Source organism: Psittacula echo (assembly GCF_963264785.1).
Source record: "Psittacula echo genome assembly, chromosome: 5".
NCBI classification, from domain to species: Eukaryota; Metazoa; Chordata; class Aves; order Psittaciformes; family Psittacidae; genus Psittacula; species Psittacula echo.
This window is the reverse complement of record NC_137739.1, coordinates 22,958,526-22,979,135: the sequence shown is the minus strand read 5'-3', so window position 1 is coordinate 22,979,135 and position 20,610 is coordinate 22,958,526. Positions and strand designations below refer to the sequence as shown.

General features: G+C 40.6%; 1 protein-coding gene across 1 annotated transcript in view; it reads right to left on the bottom strand.

Moving 5' to 3' along the window:
• Nucleotides 1–682: 682 nt before the first annotated feature.
• NELL1 (neural EGFL like 1) overlaps nucleotides 683–20,610 on the bottom strand; it is a gene marked incomplete at both ends in the record, with an annotated part of 311,518 nt that continues 291,590 nt past the window's right edge. The window contains 5 exons of the mRNA XM_080619121.1: nucleotides 683–733; nucleotides 1,994–2,218; nucleotides 4,989–5,165; nucleotides 10,173–10,366; nucleotides 18,830–18,970. Of these exons, the coding sequence (XP_080475247.1) occupies nucleotides 683–733; nucleotides 1,994–2,218; nucleotides 4,989–5,165; nucleotides 10,173–10,366; nucleotides 18,830–18,970 (788 nt within the window). The remainder of the gene's footprint in view (nucleotides 734–1,993; nucleotides 2,219–4,988; nucleotides 5,166–10,172; nucleotides 10,367–18,829; nucleotides 18,971–20,610) is intronic.

Genomic DNA, 20,610 nt, shown 5'->3' with positions numbered 1-20,610 from the left:
GGTTTAGTTCCATTTCTCGTAGGAGTCTTGCTGCTGCTCTGCATATTTGGGAGAAGAAAGTGCCTTTTTTGCCATGAAGTTCATGGCATTGAATTTTATATTTTTTTAAGACAGACTTATTTGATTACTTCCATTCTGTCCAATCAAATATACCTTTGACTGCTTTGAAAGGTTGGACAGCTGTGAAATATAAGGACTATGCAATCTGACTGTACATACATACATATTTTCATAAATACATCTGACAGGGACCTTGGAACTAAGTACGTGATATCATGGGATAAAATCACAACAGGCTGTCTTATTTGTAAAATCTAGATGCAAAGTAAGAAGAGTTGAATTCTAGCATGTTGTCAATACACAAATTAAACCAAAAATACAGCAGTAGTTTAACCATGAAATAATTTAAACGTATTTGCAAATTTCTTGACAGGAGAAGTGTGTCATTTACAACACTGAAAACTCTGTAACAACCACTGACTTGTATGCGCTGTACTGTAATTCACCCAGACAAGGGTGGCGAGGATGAGCATAGTGGTAGGTCCCAAAGGCAACTCCCAAACATTTTCCTCAGGTGGAGACTTTAGTAACTGTCTGTTGTACAAAACACCAACGCACACAACTTCATTTCGGGTGGTCATCTTCCTCGGTCCCCCTCTTGGCACAGTCCCGTCTGACTATGTCAGTTATTGCTGAGACACTCTAAATCCACAGAGCAGCAGACGTTCCCATTCTGCACAAACAAATAAGCAGCTGTCAATCACCTTACAGAACAAGTCACAGAAAGCAAAGGGGTTGGTGGCACACACAGATAGATACATCTTGGACACATCCACCGCTGAAGCCAATATCCCAAGGTTTTCCTCATCCGTTCCAACAGGGGTGGCTTTTGGAGGAGGCTGACTTTTCCAAATATCACTGAACTGGTCTGAACTACACATGAACTAGAAACCTGGGTGTGAAAGACTCACTGGTCTCCATAATAAAATACTGCACCACAACGGCAAGAGATGATTGGATTTTTCTCCCACGTAAGAATGTTAATGGAGAGAGAGAGTTTTAACGCAATCCATGCAGGGAAGCTCTCTGCTTGTCTGAAATAAGCAGATAGTTCAGTTCTTGATTTATGGCAGATAGGTATGGAGGGAAAAAACACCATACAGCTTTGGAGTCTAATCCACTGTTAAATATCTTTCCGCAACATCTAGTCATTTACAAACCTATCTTGCGTAATAAAAAAAAAAAACCTCCACCAAGCAGCAAGACCCAAACGGGCAAACTTTTTTTTTTTTTAATCCAACAGAAACCAATAGGAAAATCACTGACAAATTGCAGAAAAGCTGCCTTCAATAACTTAAAGCCCTGGAGAAACAGCTTGGTTTCCCACAGGGATCACAAGAACATTTTAGGTAACCCAACCCAACATTTTCATCATTCTGATATTAGCACAGTAGGGTCATCACTGCAGGGAGCAATGGAGGAGACCTGCACTTCTGCACTGAGTCATGGGATTAAATACACCTGCATGAGATCAGGGAGCAGAAACTGTGACATCCCCTTCCCACTGCTGCTGGGGGAGAGCCTCTATCTCTGAGCTGCAGCATGATTCTACTTGTGTCCTTCCTGGGGAAACATTCATTAGTGCTTTTGTCTCTGCTCACCCGCTCTGTAATACACATTGTCATAAACATCCACATTAGGCAGGTATTAAAATACTCACCTAGCTTGACACTGGGAATGCCTAAAGGGCTCTCCAACAGAATGTCTGAAAGCTGCACTAGCTACACATCAGCGCCCACTATTTCCAACAAGCACGGAACTGTTCGGTTTCCACCCTGCACAACACTAAAGGTGTGGAGTTTTCAGCAGGCTTCTGCCCTCATCTCTCATTTACTTCCCTGAGATCTGAATGGGAGCTTCCAAGGGCAGAAAGTGACCCTGATTTGACACAGCAACATACATTTCCATTCCCATTCTACCTTGCCCATCATACCTTGCATTTGCAGGTTGTACAAGGAGATCCCACCATTGTCCATACAGCACCACTAAGCCTTGTGATCCCATAGTCATCCAGACAGGTTTTCCTGATGTCGTAGGTGATGTTGTCAGCCAGACAGGGGTCACTGACGCAGTGGGGACAGCACTCTCCTTCTGAGATGGCTGTGTATTCGCAGTTGAGTTTTGGGCACAGGAGAGGCCAACAATCCACCTCTCCTTCCTGTAAAAATTGAAGTAAAGCTCATTCCATTTGTTGCCATTTATTAGCAACCACAAATTTTTGCATCCCATTTAACAGAAAAGTTTTATTTTCCCAAAACTGGAATAAACTTAATGTATGAGCTCTCAGTTTGGTAGATCAGAGAAATGACTGTTTGAACACTGAGCTGAAGTTTCCCAAGTGTAGCAGACCATCATTTGGGTGTTTCACAGAATCATAGAATAGTTAGGGCTGGAAAGGACCTTAAGATCATCTAGTTCCAACCCCCCTGCCATGGGCAGGGACACCTCCCACTAAACCATGCCACCCAAGGCCTCATCCAACCTGGCCTTGAACACCGCCAGGGATGGAGCGTTCACAACTTCCCTGGGCAACCCATTCCAGAGCCTCACCACCCTTACAGTAAAGAACTTCTTCCTTATATCCAGTCTAAACTTCCCCTGTTTAAGTTTGAACCCATTACCCCTTGTCCTGTCATTACAGTCCCTGATGAATAGTCCATCCCCAGCATCCTTGTAGGCCCCCTTCAGATACTGGAAGGCTGCTATGAGGTCTCCATGCAGCCTTCTCTTCTCCAGGCTGAACAGCCCCAACTTTCTCAGCCTGTCTCCATACGGGAGGTGCTCCAGTCCCCTGATCATCCTCGTGGCCCTCCTCTGGACTTGTTCCAACAGTTCCATGTCCTTTTTATGTTGAGGACACCAGAACTGCACACAATACTCCAAGTGAGGTCTCACGAGAGCAGAGTAGAGGGGCAGGATCACCTCCTTCGACCTGCTGGTCACGCTCCTTTTGATGCAGCCCAGGATACCGTTGGCTTTCTGGGCTCTGAGCGCACACTGAAGCCAGCTCATGTTCATTTTCTCATCGACCAACACCCCCAAGTCCTTCTCTGCAGGGCTGCTCTGAATCTCTTCTCTGCCCAACCTGTAGCTGTGCCTGAGTTTGCTCCAACCCAGGTGTAGGACCTTGCACTTGGCATGGTAAAACTTCATCAGGTTGGCATCAGCCCACCTCACAAGCGTGTCAAGGTCCCTCTGGATGGTATTCCTTCCCTCCAGCGTATCAACTGAACCATACAGCTTGGTGTCATCGGCAAACTTGCTGAGGGTGTACTCAATCCCACTGTCCATGTCACCGACAAAGATGTTGAACAAGACCGGTCCCAACACCGATCCCTGAGGGACACCACTCGTTACTGGTCTCCATCAGGACATTGAGCCATTGACCACAACTCTTTGCGTGCGACCATCCAGCCAGTTCTTTATCCACCAAAATGTAGCAGGAGAAACCGAGTTCTTCAGTGTTTTTAAAGGCAGCATTAAATACTGGGTTCCAAAATTTCCCATAAACTATAATTTTTGCAGTGATTGCCTTGCAGACTCATGCACTCTCTCTAAGCCTGGCCACATGAGCATCTCTGCAGGATCACAGCAACTGTTTAAACACAAAAATGACACTGTAGATGGATGGAGGTTGGTACATTTGAGAAGCATTAAACATCCATCTAACTAGCAACAGCTAAAATTGATTTTACTGTCAACTCCTAAAGGAACTGTTAAAGCAATACCGGTTCTGTTCCACTGAGTATGTTATTATTTAGCTATGTAAAAAAAAAAATACCCAAACTGTTTAGGAGGTAGAAACCTGGAGGAGAGAGTCATCAGGTCACTTCTGTAGAGGATTCTTCTGTGTGTCTAAACTTAACCTGCAAAGGCCTGTAATAACTTGCATTATCCTTCAGATGCATTCAGTGCATCAGCAAGTGCTTCATCAAGCACTTCAGCTATTGGTAACGTCACATACAGAACCTTACATGTAGGTAAGGGCATTTACGGCATTGCTGTCTTTTAGTTCTGCATGTTAACCCAATCCTAAAATGAAGTGAAGAACTGCTAGCCACAAACTCAGTATCCCTTGTAAAACATGTCAATTGAATATTTGCCATTGCTGCTGGCTGCAAATGTTTCTTCGCTGTTCTTCTGCAAACATTAATAAAAATCTTAGGAGAATACAACACTTACTGCTGTACATCACAGATAATTATCTCTTAACAGTAACTTAGCTTTGAAAGTAATTTGTTTCCTGATGCTCAGACACCTCTTGATTAATATCATATATAAAGATTATGTTATACAGACAGATATAAATGGAAAACTGATAATTTTAATGAAGTTTACTGCTGCACTAATTAGTGTATCTGTGCAAAACGTCAAGCTTTATGGAAATAATCTCCAGTGCCTAATGAGAAAATAAATGTTCTTTATTTTGCATGTTTGTCTAGGAATTCCAGTTTTCTTTATCTTTCTACATTTGGTTAATTTTTGCTAATTCATTACATGGTACTGGCACTCCATTCTTCCAGCATTTGCTGATAGAAAAAAGACCTGCACTGTGCATTTTGCTGTCACCAGCTGATGCAATTCAAACTGAAACTCCTTCAGCCAAATCCATCACATGTGAAAAAAAAGTATTTTAAAAGCCGTTTGAAGATCAGACAACCTTATAGAAGCTCTCAAAAGCAGACTAATGCTTTAATACAGTGTCACGGTGTCCAACCTTTTGTCAAGCTTGTATTTTGCTCATTAGAGCTACTTATTCAGCAGAAGGAAAACTGATTGTGCAGCTTTCAGCTCTCTGAAGTGCCTCATCATCATCCCCAGTCTGAAAAGCAGGTGAAGAGGGACCCCTGAGCCTGTTTCCAGGTTTGCTTCACTAAACATCATAACCTGTGTTACTGTTGCTCCCTCCAGAAACGCTTCGCTCATACCAGGCATCGGCACTGCTGGCAGCTGTAGGTCCAGTTGTCCCCGCTGCGGTAGAGCTTGTGCCCCGTCTGGTCAAGGCACTGGCTGGTGACGCGGGTGTCACACTCTGGGCAGCAGAAGAAATCAGCGCTGGGGTTCCTGCAGTCACAGGCTGTCCTCCGGCAGAAAATCCTCCCGTCCTGCAAGGACACATTGCCCTGAGGTCAGCCACACACTGCAGACAGCAAGCTGAGTATGGTACATGTATGTGCATCAAAGGGCCAGGCAGCAAACTGGTAAGGTACAGATAATGTGCATCGAAAGATACTAAGTTCTTAATGTATTTGATGTTACCACCACTAATGGTGGATCCTGCCAGTTATGAGTAATACCTCAGATACCAGTACTGTTCCAGTGTCTATCAGTGCATGGATCCACCACTGTCTGAGAATACTGTGTTCCTGTCTCCAGCTAATGAATTTAAAAGAAAACAGTATTTCAGAAGAAACACAGTGAAACAATTTACATCTATGAACTCTTAAAATAGTTGCCACTCTTACTACATATAGTATTTGTTTAGCAGCATTTTGACTAAAAGTATCACTGTGAAGAAAATAATTTCAATAAATCAATTACTCAAGTCCTGAAGGTGGTCCCTTTAACTTCATAGGAGAACAGTACAGCAAAATCACAGTAGCATTAATCCTTCTTTGCTCTGAATTTACGACTGGTTTTGTTCCAAATCTGGATGTACACTATACCAACTTAAAGCTAAATGGTCTTATCATCCATACAATCCAGTTCATGTATTAAAGAAGGCCTGTATTCCACAGGCTCTCCAAAATACGATTTTGCTAAATACTTGCTTACAGTATTAGATGGCCCATTTGGTTAAAGACCATTAAACAGAACACTTTGAGATAAACAGAAGAATTGCTTCTGCACATAAAGAGAAAATGATACATTTTCTTTGCATCACAGAAAAACAAATTGATTCTAATTCTAGTTATGAAAATTCGATGGACTATTGTGTTTGAAATTACACCTCTTACTGTAGGTGAGCCAACAGACTAAAGTGCCACACATAGGCTGGGAACCGAAATCACACTTCATTAGAAGATTACTGAACAGTTGTGACATGAGCTTCTTTTGCATTCAGTGCGTGGTACTGGATTAGTCCTTACTCAAGCAAAGCATCCCCTGCAGCCAATTGGAAGGGAGAGCTGTGAAAGAAAGGAAGCTATATTCTGCTCTGGATCCCAGCTGTACAATTCCTAAAACAACTTCACAACATTGCAGTTTTTCCACATTCTCATCCAAACCTTGCTCTGAATCTGAACTAAGAAGGAAAAAAGCTTTCCATTCCACCAAATAAAGAGATATCTATTAAAGGCGAATTTATTTCCCCTGTTCCTTTCAAAAAGTGATTACTAAAAAGAGTGACAGCAGCCCAGGATGTTTTTTCCACAGGCAGACAAAATAGTCATAACCACAGCATGTAGCAGGTGTGACTGTTTTGGTTATGCTTGATGTAGGAATCTGCATTTGGCTCTTGGATTTAGGGAAAGCCAGTCTTAGCCACAATGCAACATGTATAAAATCAGCATCAGGGAATCACAACACCCATGTCAGTCAGTGCCACTGCTGCATTTCCTCATAGTTTTGAATTTATTAGAATATTAATTTCTGTTGTAAGAATAAATAAAATTACTTTTATAATTTCTTGCTTCTTATAGCAGGGAAAGCTGAAGAGAACACAGAATTATGGAAATGCAGAAAACATGCTGGGTTAACACGGATCTGAACTGTTTCGCCAACTGTAGAGCATAGGACTAGATTGCCCTATAGTCTTTATTCCATTCTGCATCAAATTAAGATATCTAAGGATTCTGTACTTGTGGCTAGTTAGCTACTTTAGCTGTGGGAGAAGGAATAAACCAGCTTTAACTCCTTCTTCAGCAGCACGAGTGAATCATAAGGAAAACCAGAAGTGGCCTGTTTCACCAACTGCAGGTCCAGATGCAATGCTGTGAATAAACCTTCCCACAAAAGTCAAGGAAAGAATCACCCTCCCCTTTCAGCAAGTGGCCAAAGAAGAGAGCCCAAAGCCTTCCCTGATGGAGAGTGATGACTAAACCTCCATTCCTGCAGGTGGGAAAGCACAAGCATCTTCCACTCCATCCTGAGGGTGGGCATCAAACAGCAGCTCAGCACGCAGCCTTGCTGCCAGGATAACCAGCTCCAGGCACATGGGGCTGTGCCAGGCATCCAGGCAACCCTGTACCCTCAACAATGGCAGTCCCTCTTGTCTCCACAATGGAGTGCTGATTAACAACAGCTAACAACAACCTGTGTGCTTCGCTCCAATTCCGCTTCCAAGCTTTCAGGAACAGTTTTCAAATTCCCCTTTCAGCTGGTGACAACAGTGGTAGTTCTGTGCTTCTCTGAGCTCCTGTGCTCATACCTCCTGAGAGCAGCTAACCTTTTATGTTGCCTTTATTCTCTGCATTTCAGAAAACTGACAAAGCCCAGTGATTTTGCCAGAGACCTTTTGGTAATCAAAACACACTGCTACTCTCTTTATTCTTTAAGCATCTGTGTTTTACCTACAACCCCATTAGTTCCATGCCTTTCAAAAAACATTTTTATCTCTACCACACTGACACAAAGACTCTTAAGCTACAACATCTCATCTTTGCAGCTCTATGGTAGCATTGAGAAATAAAGAGAAAATTGAGAAATATATAGAAAGCAACATTGTCTTTTGGTGGATAATAACATGAAGCATCTTATTAGCACCTCTCTTTCCCCACCTTCCTCACTGAATCAGTTCTACATGTGTCATAAGCATCAGTGGCATGATCACAAAATTATTCTTATCAAAGGAAAAACTAACACACAGGCAATTACTGTAAAATGTGACTAGAATTTCTATGGAGCCTCAAGGCCAGTCTGGACAGAAATCAGACCCTGTAGAAACCAAATCCCCAAACTCTTCTTGCCCTTGGGAACATACATGTCCTTGGCACATCTTCCTGTTCCCAGCTCTCTGCTTATCCCAAGGCTCAATTTTTATGAATCTTAAATTAACTGCGTATTGAATCTGCAGGAGTTTAGGAAGATGTCTGTAGAAGACACATCAAATATACTTAAGGTATAATATTAATTCATAGTTTTTAGAACTTATGGTTTTGTAATATTCATAATCACTCAGATGAACAAAGATGGTTTGAAGAGACTGGGCGTGATATAAACTGAAATAATCTCCTGTTCTTCAATGACAATGCTTCATTATAAAATTTATCATATTCTACGATATACTACTCCACAAATAACTTTAATGAACTTCACAGTTAAGTAAGGTATTTAATTACCTTTGCACCAGAGTTCAAGTTAAAATATTTTCAAGATGGGATCGATATGTTCCAGCCAATGCCCAAAATATATCTATCCGACCTCTCCAAAAATAACCATACCAAAAGAAGAGCCAAAAGAAAACACATCATGTTAAATCTGAAATGTTGGTTTGCCCCTAGATAAAACAAGTGAGCAGAATCATTTAAAATTTTGAGTTAGAAGTATAATGAATGATCAGGGCTGGAGGACATGCTGAGAGAGCCTGGAGCAGAGAAGGCTCCAGGGACACCTTAGAGCAGCTTCCAGTGCCTAAAAGGGTCAACAAGAAAGCTGGAGAGGGGCTTTGGACAAGGGCCTGTAAGGACAGGATAAGGCTTTAACCTGACAGAGTGGAGACTGAGATGAGCTCTTAGGCAGAAGTTCTTCCCTCTGAGGGTGCTGAGGTGCTGGCACAGGTTGCCCAGAGAAGCTGTGGCTGCCCCATCCCTGGCAGTGTTCAAGGCCAGAATGGACAGGGCTTGGAACAACCTGGTCTAGCAGAAGGTGTCCCTGCTTGCGGCAGAGGCTTGGAATTGGATGAGCTTTAAGGTCCCTCCCAGCCCAAACCATTCTGGAATTCTATAATGCACATCAGACATGATGAATTTAAGGGAGTTGGATGCTACTTGAAGAAAAAACCACAACAATTAACAACAACATGTTCCCTTTGGAGCCCAGTGTACTTTCAGGTTCTATTTACTCTAAAGTCTTAATTTTCTCTTCTGATATACTATTACAATTATTGCAATTTAGAAATGATGACGCCTTCTGCTTCTTGCATCTTCAAAACAACTTTTCTCCCTTTTTTCCCCTCAAACCCTCTAATGCTTCTGTGGCTCATCAGCATTGAGACATTGTGACTGATAGGCCAGTTCTCATGCTCTGTGTTCAGCTTCTCACAGCGGCCAAAATCTCATTTTGTTTACACTTATGAACAGGCCAGTAGAGCTCTGCTGTGTCTAAGGATAGCTTTACCAGTGCTACAAACGTGCTAGATCGAAGTGGCCATAAACGACCAACCACTTCTCAGACTGGCACATTCCTAAAATCCTTCTAATTTCAATGAGACCATTGCTCTTTTAACTAGTGAGAATGAAGAAAGCAGAAACAAACGTTCTTTCAACTTCGTTATTCAGAAAAAGCCTGGTTAATTTCCAGTGGGAAAAACAACAAGAAACCTGATCTCAGTGTTAACTCTAAGGTAGATCTACGCATACTATGCCTGACTTCTCCAAAAATGCAGAGAGCTGCACTGATAAAGTGGGAGAGCCAAGCTGGGATGAAGAGGAGGAAGCTGCCTTCACCCCTCTTCCCTTCAGAAAATTAAGTGCCTGCTGCTAGGTCCTCTAAGCTTTGGCTCATGCTCGGGCCCTGCTTCTGACCCAGTTAATTCACATGCACTCCAAGTAAAGGGAAACACCACCAACAGGAAGATGGCTTGTCCTGAGAGATGCAAGCTCATGTGAAAGAGAAATTGAAACCAGTTTCCAACATTTCCAGTAAGCATGCTGATCGCCTGCACATGATGCTAAAGGGTAATGCAAGAGCCTCATCAAGACATGGCCCACTGAGTGCCATGGTAGAGGCTCAGCAGGGTTAGCCATTATTCAGACGGGTCTGTGGTTGCGCAAAATAAAAGAGATGACTTCCCAGGAGAACTGCACAAGTGCCACAGCAGAGCTCACCTTTTGCCTCAGTGCCTTGGCTTTAGGTTAGTGTTTTGCCAACACCATTAGTGCTGCACTATTGGGTTTCTGACAGGAGCACAGAGAATTAAAGGCCTCCTGAACCCTAGGCCACCTGGATCTCACCTTGCAGGAGCAAACGGAGCATCTGTCCTCCCGCAGGGTCCACACTTGCCCATTCCGCTTGAAGCCGCCTTCATGGGGACAGTCTCCAGTGCAGGATGGTCCAGCCGGACAAAGGCAATCAAAGCCTCCTGCCAGGTTCACACAGGCAGAGTCATTCCAGCACGTGTGGGTCTTTAAGGCACACTCATCGATATCTGCAAAACAGCACATTTACAGTGCTTTGGACATGTTTTTCAAAGGGCAAATTTCATTTCTATATTAAGCAATTACTGCTCATCTGCCTTGCTGCTGGAAGAGGGTGCCTTCCTTCTCATTCCTTCCATATTTACTTGCTCGACATTAAACACTGGGTTTTGTTTGGGTTTTTGTTAAGGTTATTCTTCAGTGTTTGTTTTGATTCCACCAAGAATTCTTAACCTATCTCCAGCAGCTTAATTGCAAATGCTGAGTCTGATGTACCCAGTGGAACTGTGCATCAATGATGAACTTGAACCTTCAGACAACGGTGTACAATGATTTCCCAGTGACTAGAAACTAAAGAACAATCAGAATGACTTTCTGTCTACTAGAACTCTCTCTGTTCTGGATTTTACACCAAAATACAAGTGTACTATTCTATTCTTCATAAGTTCCTAGCATGATTAACATTTCCCATACTAAAAGCAGTCAATTGCATCCTTTTCCCCTTGCTGGAAGGTATAAGTGAATTAAAAAAATAAATCAATAAATAAACAAAAAATAAAAAAAAAAAAAAAGGAAAGAAAAGGAAATAAAACAGAGGCATCTTATACAGAAAAAGGTCTTAGAACAAAGCAAACCAGGAAAAGTATGATTTAGCAATGATATAAAGAGTGAGAAAAGAATATCATTATACACTAGAGAAAAGTGAATTACAGTACCCATTAAAACTTCTTTTGGAGGGTAAAATATAATTATTCAATGTGTATTTATCTAGGGAGCTAAGGCAACATTTTTTTTCTTGCAGTGAAAGGCATGAGATTGTTAAGCACATTGTTAAAACCAGGTGTTTATTTCAGAAAATAACTTTGAACTGTTTGTGAACAATATATTGACAGATTGCCCAGTAAACTGGTGGGTGTCTTTTGTTCTAACACCAACAGTTAAAACTGTATCAATAGCAGGAGGAACGCTGAAGAAGAAAATCCTTTAGAAGTAGGTGATGGTTTCTATCATGAAAATTGCAGAATGCAATTCTATGAATTCAGAAATTACAAGGAAAAGCCACCACACTTACCATTTAAAATAAACTTATTGCTAGGGTGAAATTCATAAATGGTCAATAATACCCAGAAGTACTTACAATTCCTCTCTAAAAAAAACAAATTTAAAAATTCAATAGAATTTACAAAGAAAAATGTCCTGAAGTCCAATTTAGGTGAGATGTGATGGTCAGTTGCCCTACTTTTTTGGATAAGTGCTGTGAGTTCATGAGTCATCTCCTCAGAAAGCCAGAACTTATAAAAGACATTAACAATTCACTCCATCTGCTGAAAGAAACTCTCTGCAACAATCAAACCACAAAATTACCTCTGACCTGCTTAGCAGAATCCCTGATTTCAATTTGTAAATAGTCAAGGAACAAGTGGCGATGTGGTAGTGCCCTTGGATTTGATCAGATAAAAACTCAGCCTCCACAGAGCTGCACTCCTGGGCTAACCTGTGGGCCAGTCCTTTGCCATAATGTTCCCAGTGGCCTGACAGCATCATTCAAATGCTCCTTGCTCAGGCTTCCTTAAAAATGGTGTATTTTGCTGCCCTGACAGTCTTAATTGCCAAAAAAGAACATTACTACTCTAATGCCTGGCTTAACACTACCGAGTACTTGAAAGGTCCACTATCTGTGGTGTAAAAGGTCTACACTATCAGAAATTAAAAACTTGTAGCTCATTGTTTAATAAGTGCCAGAGTATCACAGGAGGTAAAAACCATGAAGAGTGAAATGAAGAGAGCTATGAATGAACTGGTATGAAATGAATTATATGCAAACAGCTACTGAAAGGCTTGAAATATTCTTTAAAATATCCCATTTTCCTTTCAATAAACTTTGAATGGTATTTCACATTGAAGACAAAAGTATAAATGAAGCATTCACTTTGTCCTTGGTGATTTCTACAAGCATCATCATCCCCACCATATTAAATGCTGCTTGAACAGAGTGTGTACATATATATACACACGTATGTATGTATATATATATACACACATAGGATGTAGTAGGATCACAGTGCACATTAGAAGGGTAGCTTTCACATTTTAAAACTAAAAGGATTTCACAGATGAATACAAAGCCATATTGTCTACAGAGTTCTATGTAATTGCTCTACTTATGACGCAGAAATCTAATTCTGCTTCCATGTAATTTAACAGATTTATGGAAAGCCAGATGTTAGCAATTACAGAAACTAACATTATTCATATTCTCAGTACTACAGAGCTGTTCACATTGGACAAAGCCAACTTAATTTGTTCTACATATCCAAAAGAGAAGAACACCCTGTTCTCTGTTTAGCACGCACAAAAAGGATGCCTCATGAACAGTGGTCCAAACAAGTAAATGGGACATTCTTGACAAAGAAGCCAATCAGGCATAGCTGAGTAACAGCACGAACATCAATTCCTAACTGCTGCTCAGTTTGTTCCTTTTTTTTTTTTTAATGTTCTTTATGCAAATGATGGTTTCTTATTATTTTATGGCATTTATTATGTAAAAGTTTCAGTCATTAATCAAATATAAAAAGCTGAGACACTGCACTCATTTCCCACTGAACTTTTAATAGAGCTCATTTCTGAGAACATCCCTTTGGCAGTTTCTTCTTGTCACTGATTCCATTTCTAAAAGTCATAACAAACAGCCAATATTCCCAGTCATGAGGAAATGAAGTTCCAAGTCTAACGTGTTTTTGTTCCTTTCAGTCTTTCAGCCTCAAATCAGATTGGGTGGAAGTAGGAGGAAGTGGGGAAGGAAAAAACCCAGACAAATTCTTCTCTATTGTTAGCTCCCAGTTAGCTTACGAAAGTATTTCAGTTTAATGGAGATCAAACGGATCTGCTCAGATCAACATGAGATCAGCATGCAGATAGCTGTGCAGAACATGGAAGAAAACATTCCTATTTAATGTGAGATTTCTCTTAACAACTGGAATCAATATGTCTGCTCAGGTGTTGAAAAACTAGTCTAGTTGAAAATTCTGAAAATGTCCAAACCAATGTCTTCTAATGAATATGAAAACTGAATGACAATACTCTTGCATATAGATTATTTTTCTACTATTCAAATCCTTGCTCAGCTCAAGTTCCTCACATTCCCTTCACGTTTCATTTGCTTTTCCACAACTGCTCTCAAAAGATGTGGGCCCAAAACTGGAACATTTAACAATGAGCAAGGCAAAACTGTCCACAAACCGTGTTTCCCATTATAACAACACTAGGTAGGAAGATGAAATATTCATTTATAAATCAAGCAACTTCAAAGAACAATGGTCAAGTATATACGTGAAATAGCAAGGGACTACATAGTCTTTCCCTATATGCAGCACAAAATAATGTATCTTCTCCTGAGTTTGGGGGGTATGTGTAAATTCTTTCATGAAAACAATCTCATCTTCACAGATGGGATAGGACTTTGCACTCTTATTCATTATATTGAGATAATTTATGGCAAAAGCTATTAATTAACCCAAGGAGAGGTGGCAAAGCTTTACTTTCCCACTCCACATAGTTCCTTTTCTAGGAAAAGTGAGGATACACTGGAAACTACCATAATCAGAAACTTGCTTGCAATGCCAGCCTTATGCTATTTTCTATCGACAACATACAGCCAACAGCAAAGCAATCGTTGCTGAGAGATGCCACCTCAAACATTGCACAGGGCTATGATAAAACCTCATTCTTTTACACTCCCAACCTGTGCTGCTTCAAACAAATGTATGGCAACACATACCTGGCCATACGTATTTTAGCCCCAGTGGAACTAGTCCCATTTTGTGTATGGGAAAAGAAAGAAAACAAACCACCTGAGATGTGCTCATTTCTCAATATACTCACAAAGCACATTAAGACAGCCTGGTAACACAGGAAATCAGAAAAAATGAAATCAGAAAAAAGAAATCAGAATTGAAATGGAATCCCCAGAGATAATCCCCAGAGATGCAATTTCCTTTTCCACTCTTTTTGGCTGTAACAAGAAGTAATTTGCCTCAGACACCATGAGGGGTCCCATGGCCACTGTATGTGAATGAGGTAGGAGACAAGCATGACTGTACATATCAACACAAGTTCATTAACTCAGTTTCACTGGAATTTGAAACCAATCACTAGGTTCACTGCTTAGTTTTCAAGGCTCTTCAGGTTTTAATGGTATTATTTTTCTACAGCACCTTAATAAATGTGTGCAAGCAAGTCATGCAGTGTGGTGCTCTGTAATATCATGATAAGCTGTTGCAGAAGAAAGAATCCTACTAATGTGGTAATTTTAACTGTTCTGGTACATTAAACCATTACAGTATAATGTTAATGTGAAAAATGTATGCTGGGCTCCCAAGCCAATGTATATACAAGTTCACTAAACGCTGTTTTGATATATCATTTTTCACAGGCAACTTGCCACTTAATGTATTTACCTCCTTTCTAAATCGAAGTTATTTGGAGTCATCATGGAAAAAAGGAAAATTTCTAAACAGACTCACTTTTAGTTAGAAAATATTTTATGATAGTACTTTCATGCTACAGAAGCATAATGGTCTAATAAAGAGCACTGCGTAGTAAATTAGATTCTGAATACAGGGTTTACTGATGCTTTCTAGAAATATAGGAACGACTAAACAGAATTACCTGGAAGACATTTAATGCACCTTTCTCTAAGAAGACAAGAATCAGAATTTACTAAATAAAGTAAGAGAATTTTACTGTGCAGGATAAAACCCACAGACACAGACTCTCATATTAGGAGCTTTAAGAAATTCTATGAGCAGAACAGAACCAAGTCATAAACCAGCAGGTGCCAGAGTTGGTCTTGTGATACTCTGATACAAACGACAGAAAAGCAGTTTTCAGGCACATAGGAAGATTTTCAAAGGATGGGTCTACCTTTTTGATTTACATAGAAAAGGGGCACAATAAACTAAGAACAAACCTCCTTTTCTCTTACTTTCTAATCTAGGTAACAGCCAACACTGCAGCATACTATGGAATATATGAAAGCTTCAGGAGTTGATTTTAAATCCATTCAGACTTGAGCCTCAAGCACGGCTGCAGCCAACTTTCGTGGGATACTAAAGCACACAGACTTTTCTTTCACAGGCTACTGAGTCACACCATCATCCAAGCTCTCATTTCCCCGCAAAAGCTACTCTAACCTGCAGTGAGGTCTGGCTACAACCTTGCAGGACAAAATACATGATGTATTTTGTCTCTCCCACAAGCACCTCCAGTGGAGCTCAGAACCAAGGTATATTTATGATTGTATTTGCTGTTGCTTTATGCTGTACCTTGTGATACTGAAATCAGTATTGTTTCTCATTTATATATGGATCCTGTAATTATTCAAACTTTGTCTAGTATTGAAAAACTTCCTGATGACTTCTTTCCTGAAATAGAATGATTGATCACGCTGAAGTTGTCTTGACTCCTTTTCTTAATAACGATTCAAGAAACATTCATGTGCTTTGGGGGATCATTATTTAGATTTAATAAAGGGGCCTTGGGGAACAACTATTGCCTCGAATCAGATGTCAATCACTGCTAGGCAATTAGATGCTTCTCAGACAACTCCTCCTGCCAAACTTAGTGACTATTACAATCCTCAGGAAGATTGGAAACCCCTTTTTGCAAAGATTCAGGAAGCCATTTATAACGTTGATCAAAATTTTCCTATCCTGGGAAGAATAGCAGCTGTAACTTACGAATTGCATAATATTCAGGAGGACAATATCCAAAAAGCCAAAGGATTGCTTTGGTGGCATGTTAATGCTTTGACTTAGGGTGAATCTGTCAAGGCAGAATACATTGCTAAACTGCAAACACGGCTGTTGGCTCTGCCAGCATATCGTGGTAAAGATGCCTCAATCATTGAAGCAATCACTAGGAGCATTAGAGTGGCACCTGCAAGGGGAGCAGGTCCTTCAAGACTGCTCAAGAGGCTCAAAAGAAGGGGGGAAGAGAGGCTCAAAAAGGGGGAACAAATAAACCATTTTATAGAAGAAAGACCACTAGAACTAAAACAACATGTTAATTCTGAGAAAAGGCGTATTTTTGTGTGTGGATTTTGGTGGGAGGAGCTGAATTTTCTTACAGAACTGGCACTGATTCTTAAATAACAGAAAAAAAAGACAACAACTGACAGGGAGTGCTGCCCTGGGTGTTTTTCCTTCTGTGCCTGCAAGTCACAATGCAGAGATTCAGAAACGTGGAACATCATTAAAAATATAGAATTGGGAATTCCGCACTCCAGGGTTTGGACAGCTCTGTACAGACTGGAAGTGTCTCACTTAAAGACATGGAGAAATTACAAAGCATAATTTAATTTGCTTTTATGTTTCTGCTGTAGGTAGAAGTGAGCTTCGTGGGACATTATTAACTTCCCAGAATACAGCATTTCTTTGCCAGTTTCTCCCTTCTTTCGGTTCAGATAATCTTAAAGGTTATCACTGAAAATTCAGTGGTGGGGGTTTATTCAATGATTATCTTATGGGGCAGCAATATTTGACAACATGTACTTAGTGCTGGGAAAAAACAGTGTATGCCAGCTGCTTCAGTATGGTATCAGTAGAGAGCAGTTAATACTGGGATACACATCATATGATAACTCCTAGTTGTCTATAAAGTATTTTTTTTGTTTACCTTCAAGTGTAGCAAAGCTCCTATTAAAAAAGAAAAAACAACAACAAAAAAAAAGCCAACCCAGCAACTCCAGCTCCATGTTTTAATTGCCAAGCAAGCTTTGCTAGCACCTTAGTACAGCAATTGTCTTTTGTCTGCAAGCAGTGTTCTTAAAAAGATATTGTGAAAGGCCAGTGCCTCATAAAAATGCTACTGCTGGAAATTAGACATTCCCTTAATTTGAGCCTGCTCACCACCACCTTATGAAGATGACATCTTTTATAAAAGTATGACCAGAGAAGTATATTTCCTTTCCAAAGCTGCCTTTGGTTGATACTGTGAACAATAAAAGCATTTTCCCAAGCTCAAAGTGGCCTGGCTAAGTCATACATCCTTATGACCTAAACTCTGGTGCAATATTATGACCTTCCCTCCACATCTGTTGATTTACACATTTGTTCCTTGCCAGGTGACAAACACCACTGTTTTCTCCTAGTCAATGAGAATAAAGCTTTGAGAAGCACTGAGGTATTCCAACACTTCCCAAATAGATGTCATTTTTAAAGGTTGTTCAAGCACTGCAGAGACACTGCAAGCAGCGACTCAGCTCCAAGACACCTACACATAAACAGAGAGAAAGGGGGTAACCAATAGATACATAAATGCACCCAGCAGAAGAACCCAGCTGCCGGGGCTTTGGGCAACCTGTGAGAGCTGAGTGCTTCCTCCCACTGCCTTATGATTTTCATATGTTGTTGTTGTTATTATGATTTTATATTATGATTGTTATTGTTGTTATTATTATTATTATTTGGGGGAGGGTTTAATGTTTTTTCTTCTTCTCCTATTTATTATTCTCCAATAATATTGTATACCTGTTTAATATTCTCCTCTTTCAGGGAGGAAGAAGCAGCATTTCAAAACACACCAAAGAGCAATGGCCCAAATCCACCTCTAGGATTTCAATATACAGTCTGTAAAACATACCAGGACAAAATGCTGTTGCTAAGCAGATGAACCCTCCTCTATCTGAAATTGAGTGAATGACACTAGCCCTGACTCTAAATGCTCCGCATGCAAATGAGCTCTGTAATATGATGGAAGCCAGTGTTCAAGAACCTGAGCTTTAGCTAGAATGTGTAGTGTTATCTGTCTGTCATCTTAACCAGCTCTTAGTTCCACTTTACACTAAACATCAGGATTTGAAATTTATTTGTCAGTATGGTTAGCAGTGGAACATCCTTCCTCCTCCTACAAAAACAACCGACAAACTCTTCTGCACCCTTTACAAATTTCTCTCCCTTCATGCTCCTAGGGCCTTATTCTGCAAATCTGATGCATAAAGAGCTTGATGCCATTTGCATAATTCTAGAAGAAAATGATGAAGATGCCAAACCATGGAAAACAAACAAATCAAAGCAACTCAGACACACCCCAAATGTGTTCTCGTATTGCTCTGCTGAACTCGGCAAATGGAAAACCAGCTCTTCCCCTCTTGTGGCCTACGATGCTTCCCAGAAAGCCTACTTTCACTTCAGGTTTTACAGCAACTCATGAGGATAAATGGTGAAGCGCAGTTAAGTCACACTTTTGCTCTCCCACTGTCTCCTTCCTGTAATAACCACTCAAAGCCATGATGCAGCTCAAATGACGACCCCCACTACATGGCCAGGGGTGCTGACAAACACAGACACGCTTGCTTGCATTCTCGTTTCAGCCTTAAACAGAGGAAAACTGCTCAGGACAGTGTCTCAATAGTCACTCTGTAACACCATGCAGAAAGAGGTAAGAAAGAAAGCACTCTGCTGATCATTGCTTACCAACACAGGTCTCCCCAGATAGAGAGTAGCTTCCATTGTCATGGAAACCGCTTCTGCACTCACAGTGGTACCACCCTGGGAGGTTAACACAGCGTGAATGGTTGTGACACTCAATGATCCCCTCTGCACACTCATCAATATCTGCCTCAGAGAAAAACACAAGCCAGCCAGGAAATTAATTTCCTTTGACACCAATGCTTTAGGTTTGGTTTTTATTTACTTTACTTTACTTTGTACTTGTTGTTTTTTCTTTTTAAGTCTTTCTTTAATAGACGGATCAAGGTTTATTACAGTTCCAAACAACAGGCATGTAAAACATAACTCACATAATAACAACAATACAAAAGAACAACAATATATCATGGAATCTGATACTCACAAGACACTTGTTTACACCAGAATTTGTTTAAAATACACAGCAAACAGGCAGGGTTTTTTTTTTGTTCTCTGTTTGGTTGGGGTTTTTTTTAATCCAGATGTTACATTTATCTGTGCATGTAGAGCACTGCAGAGCAGGTTCGCCACTCAAAAGGCAGTTTCAGCAATATTCCTGCTTTACAAACTGCCAGTCCCAGGACACCTGGGAAAGAAAAAGCATTTTTTCCAGGATTTATGTTTCTGATTCTGATATTGGCAGCTTTCCGGCGCTTCAGGTGCTCAGAGCACTTTGCAAACAAGACTTAATCTCTTTTGTTTATGTGATCAAAATAAGCACCTCATACATGTAGAACAGCAGGATGCAGGCAGAAAAAGCAGCCCACATTCCAGCTGCAATAGGACATGGAGCTGGAAAAGAGTGAGATAAATGACAGCAATTCTGCAGCAAGGGAAAGGTGTAGCAAGATGAGAACCTGCTGAGTTTCAACACGTGCTGGGTTTATAAAGGAGGTTTTTAAACATCTCTAACACAGTTAAGAGACCTCATAATTACCAGTAACCCTGGCTAATCCCTGCTGGCACCTGCCTGCTTCTCCCCTTTGAGCATTTTTCAGGCCATTTGTAGGTTTGTAATTAAATTAGCAAACTAATTATATGTTAACCTTGTGGTAATTTAAGAAGCTATTATATTTTCATTCCTCTGTTTAGCTCACACTATATTTTGCTAATATTTATTTACTCTAAATCTTGGACAGTGTTCAGCTGGGTACCTTATCAATGAACATGAATCTCACATTAGTCACAAGCATTAGCCCTTTTTCAGCCATTGAGATTTTGTTCTTGGCAATTAGCACATTAAAAGTATGCCTCAAACTGTGTTCACCAAATGGATAAATTTGGGCAAAATAGATTTCTAAACTGCACTGAGTTCTGCAAGCATCAAACATTTCACGATCCTGACGCAAGACTGAGTTCAGGTTATTAAGTAACTCCAAAGCACAGCTTTTATCTCAATTTACAAAATACACCAATGTGGTTTCATGGACAGCAGTGGAGTCATAGGATCATAGGATAGTTAGGGTTGGAAAGGACCTTAAGATCATCTAGTTCCAACCCCCCTGCCATGGGCAGGAACACCTCACACTAAACCATGCCACCCAAGGCCTCATCCAACCTGGCCTTGAACACCGCCAGGGATGGAGCATTCAAGGTTGGAGACACGTTGATGTATGTTGAAATTGATTCCAGTGAAGTCTCCTTCAATTCCATTTTCTTACATGTTAAAAGCAATACCACAGAAAAGCTCGATTTTTCCTCATTTATGTAACAATATTTATTCTTGTTGAAATATGGCTGAGAAACCTAAAGAAATGCTGTTTTCCAGTTTTATGCTCACCCTCACT